Raw genomic sequence first — 3,634 nt, 5'->3', positions numbered from 1 at the left:
CATAAGAAAAAAGACGCAACTGTACACAACAGTGTCACAGCAATGCCGGAAACATGTTTTACTATCTCCCACACTAGATCTACAAGGCTGTAGAATTGCAAGTCCACGCATTTTCACCATCCTTTTTTTTCATAAATAGAATATGTTTGATTGGCTAGATTGATTTTTTTCAAGTGTTTAAAAGCTTTTGAAACATTATTTGATTATGAGTGCTTGGATTTGATCACTGTTCTCTACAAACATTTCAAGAGGAATGAATTGCAGAAGGTTCCTCTGGGACAGTCACAGAGTCTTCCAATTCGGGCTCCTTTCCTTACAGCACATTGTTCCCCAGCATCGCACTATTAAAAAAGAACAAAATATTATTCTTTCATTCTACTGAAATATTAAAAGTGATAACAGGTGTAGTTTTAAAATGTATTTATTATTGTCACAAGTAGGCTCACATTAACACTGCAATAAAGTTACTCTGAAAATCCCCTAGTCGCAACACTCCGGCACCTGTTCGGGTACACTGAGGGAGAATTTAGCATAGCCAATGCACCCAACCAGCATGTCTTTCGGACTGGAGGAGGAAACCCTCGCAGACACGGCAAGAATGTGCAGACTCTGCACAGACGGTGACTCAAGTCGAGAATCGAACCCAGGTCCCTGGCACTGTGAGGCAGCAGTGCTAACCACTGTGTCACTGTGCTGCAGTTGGAAATTGAATCAAATAAATTAAATTAATAAATCAAATTATTGTTGCTGGATGCAGGCAACTATTCTAAATATCTCGTCAATCAATACAGGTAGTCAAAAAATATTCCAAGGTTTAAAAGAAAAGAGAATTACATTTTTTTCTCATTTTAATCCTTTCACTCCTGAAGTGAGTGATTCATTCTGGTATAGTTTTATTGATGCCAGCAGCCTTCTGGTATCTTGTCTCCTACACACTGCTCTACTTGTGTTAACTTAGACATAGAGACTTGACATGTTATTGTACATAGAGTGGATGACACATGTCTTCATCGCATCTGATATCTGCATATCAGTACCTGCCAGAAGTGGTCACTGTATAGCAATCGTGAGCAGAAATATCCACTTTTCTTTAACATCCCACACCCACAGATACTGAGGAAAATTATTGCTCTTCAACCACCCCCCTGGTCAAGACTGACTAATTCGGCACAAACCAAAGATTGAACCAGAGGCCTTCCTACTCTGAATGGCTCAGTTTTAAACAGGGCCAATTTGTTCATTCTACCAAGGAGGAGAGTAAGAGAAGAAATGTGAGATATATATTCATTTAGAATGGAGCAACATCTCTTTGTCCTCACTTCAAGGTTATGATGTGAAGATGCCGGTGTTGGACTGGGGTGGGCGCAGTAAGAAGTCTCACAACACCAGGTTAAAGACCAATAGGATTTTTTGGTAGTACGAGCTTTCCAAGCGCTGCTCCTTCATCAGATGAGTGGCCCACCTGATGAATGGGCAGTGCTCTGAAAGCTCATGCTACCAAATAAACCTGTTGGACTTTAACCTGGTGTTGTGAGACTTCTTACTTCAAAGTTATGTAGAGCTATTGCAAACACCTGGTTCTCACTCATCTTAACTTTGGTGTAATTTTATGAACATTAATATTGTTAGTGTTATCCTGCTATTGGGTAGTAATGAGTATAAATGCTCCAAGCTGATCAACCGTATTTATAAGCATGTCCTGTTACTTAAACTTTCTGATACAAGTGAAATTATTGATCAGTTCCCTTCAAAAGTGATGAAGATAAGCTAATTTCATACTTGTAAAACTTAATTAATTCTCCCCAGGTTTGTGATATGACACTAGCCATTTGGCGGATAGACAGATGTCATCACAAGGGGCACAATAATCGTCCATCCCCTTATACTGGTATTGAAATTGTCAATTTATTGTTTATCATCAGACTTAAGTGAAACTTAGGTTTATTGTTTCTGAGCCCAGTACATCCAAATCAGCATAAACACAGACTCGCTGCCGTGGATACAGCTGGTCTGTGTCTGGGGGAGGTAGGGGGCATAAGGAAAAGATCAGGATAAAGACAGAGATCTTATCTCACATGACTGCCATTCAAATTCTTACCATTGGGACCATTCCGAACTTTTTCTCGTAGGTTGGCATCCTCTTGCTTTTCAGTTTTTCCAGGACTTCTTGCAAAGCTTCGATCTGCGTCCAAGCAAACGGTTTAATTTTTCTTATAAGTCAAACAGCGCAAAGAAAAAAAAGCAACTCGCCAGAAGAACCCAAGTTCCATCGAAGCAGAATGAACTGAAGCTACGATATCCTTAAAGGACCATTTTCAACTTTTCCCTCACATCTTCAAATGATGTGCGCTTTCTCGTCCCCCTTTTTCTCCTTACGCTTACCTAATTCAACACTTCTGGGGTCTTTCAGTAAAATAGGATGCCAATTCAAAGGGAAACATTTCTTTCAATGCACCCAAGTGACTGGGCTTCCGGAGATTAAAGCATTAAACAGTGTTGAATGTTTTCACACAATGTGAAACGGCACCTTACAGTTAAATTAAGCAACTGCAGTTAGTTTAACATAAAACAAATTGCGATTTTTTAAAGTGAAAATAGACACACAAAAGCTCTTGGTGACCTACCAGCTCCTTTTCTTGAGAAGAGTCCTCTTTGATTGAGTAATTGTCTACCGACCTGGCTTGCAGCTCGGATTCCTGGCAGTTGGAGTTGATGAGCAGAGCAGCGCTCAGCAGGGTGAGGAGACAGAGCCGAGTACTCTCCATGGTGCTGAAACTCACCGCCTGGCCACCACAGAGCAGATCCCAACTCACACTCTGCCCGCCCCTTTTATAGCAAGCGGCACTTTGGAGATGAGTGAACAAGCCCCCAAAAAAATCAATCACAACCTGGGAGCATTGACGTCAGTGTGAACGCCAACTCTCAGCGTTGGAGAAGTGCGGAAGGATGTTTGAAAAAATCCCTAATTCATTCTTCATTGAAAGAAGCAAATCTCCAGGGAACCAGGGAAAGGAGCTGTTGAGTTATTGCTATTCAATACCACTGCAATGTATTGCACACGTTTGTAAGAACAGATAGCAGTGTCAAAGGCGAAGGGCATGAGAGTAATGAGCTGGTACATGGGGACCAGTGGTCGTGAAATGAAATGAAATCCTTGCTCTTCCATTAGGTTTAACAAGGTGTGTAGTATATTGTTCCTTGCACGAAGAGGGAAAAACGAAAGGCATCTCCTTATTGTATTCACGCATTCGGATAGATGCATAAATTCCCTTCATTTTCTTTTCCCTCCTCCAAGCCCCGGATTTCCATTCGGAAGAGATGGAATTTATGTACACGAAATCACCTAACCCACTGACTATTAAATACAATAGCCCATTTAATGTCACATTCCTGTTTAAAATAATAATCCGCCTGAGAGTTAGGTTTACGCTATATTTTGCTGTAATATCTTTAAGAGTGTAAGGATGAATTCGTTAAATATAAAATTCCAATTCAAAGAATGTTTATTAATGGCGTAGAATGTAGCTTACTATAATGAATAGTGCATCCCTCACCTCGAAGTGTAAAACGCATAGCTCCCTCGTGCAATACAGAATTATTATATACATGTGACTAGTAACTGTCCCTTTATTGT

At 40.5% G+C, this 3,634-nt stretch overlaps 1 protein-coding gene across 1 annotated transcript; it reads right to left on the bottom strand.

Moving 5' to 3' along the window:
- Positions 1-233: 233 nt before the first annotated feature.
- On the bottom strand, positions 234-2,765 carry LOC144495330 (cocaine- and amphetamine-regulated transcript protein). Its single transcript, XM_078215432.1, has 3 exons — positions 2,625-2,765; positions 2,099-2,182; positions 234-341 (listed from the first exon to the last, which is right to left on the bottom strand). The coding sequence occupies exons 1-3, from the start codon at positions 2,763-2,765 to the stop codon at positions 234-236; spliced, it is 333 nt and encodes a 110-aa protein (XP_078071558.1).
- Between the last annotated feature and the right edge of the window lie 869 nt (positions 2,766-3,634).

The sequence above is a fragment of the Mustelus asterias genome, chromosome 6 (genome assembly GCF_964213995.1).
Source record: "Mustelus asterias chromosome 6, sMusAst1.hap1.1, whole genome shotgun sequence".
Lineage (NCBI taxonomy): Eukaryota > Metazoa > Chordata > Chondrichthyes > Carcharhiniformes > Triakidae > Mustelus > Mustelus asterias.
This window is presented reverse-complemented; position numbering and strand designations above follow the sequence as displayed.

Bases quoted from the DNA above. Each gene is read 5' to 3' on its own strand.
- LOC144495330 (XM_078215432.1), bottom strand. From the start codon at position 2,765: ATGGAGAGTACTCGGCTCTGTCTCCTCACCCTGCTGAGCGCTGCTCTG. The intron at 2,183-2,624 runs GTAGGTCACCAA...GCTTGGACGCAG, and splicing joins CTTCTCAAGAAAAGGAGCTG to ATCGAAGCTTTGCAAGAAGT. The intron at 342-2,098 runs GTAAGAATTTGA...CTTTTTTAATAG, and splicing joins AGTTCGGAATGGTCCCAATG to TGCGATGCTGGGGAACAATG.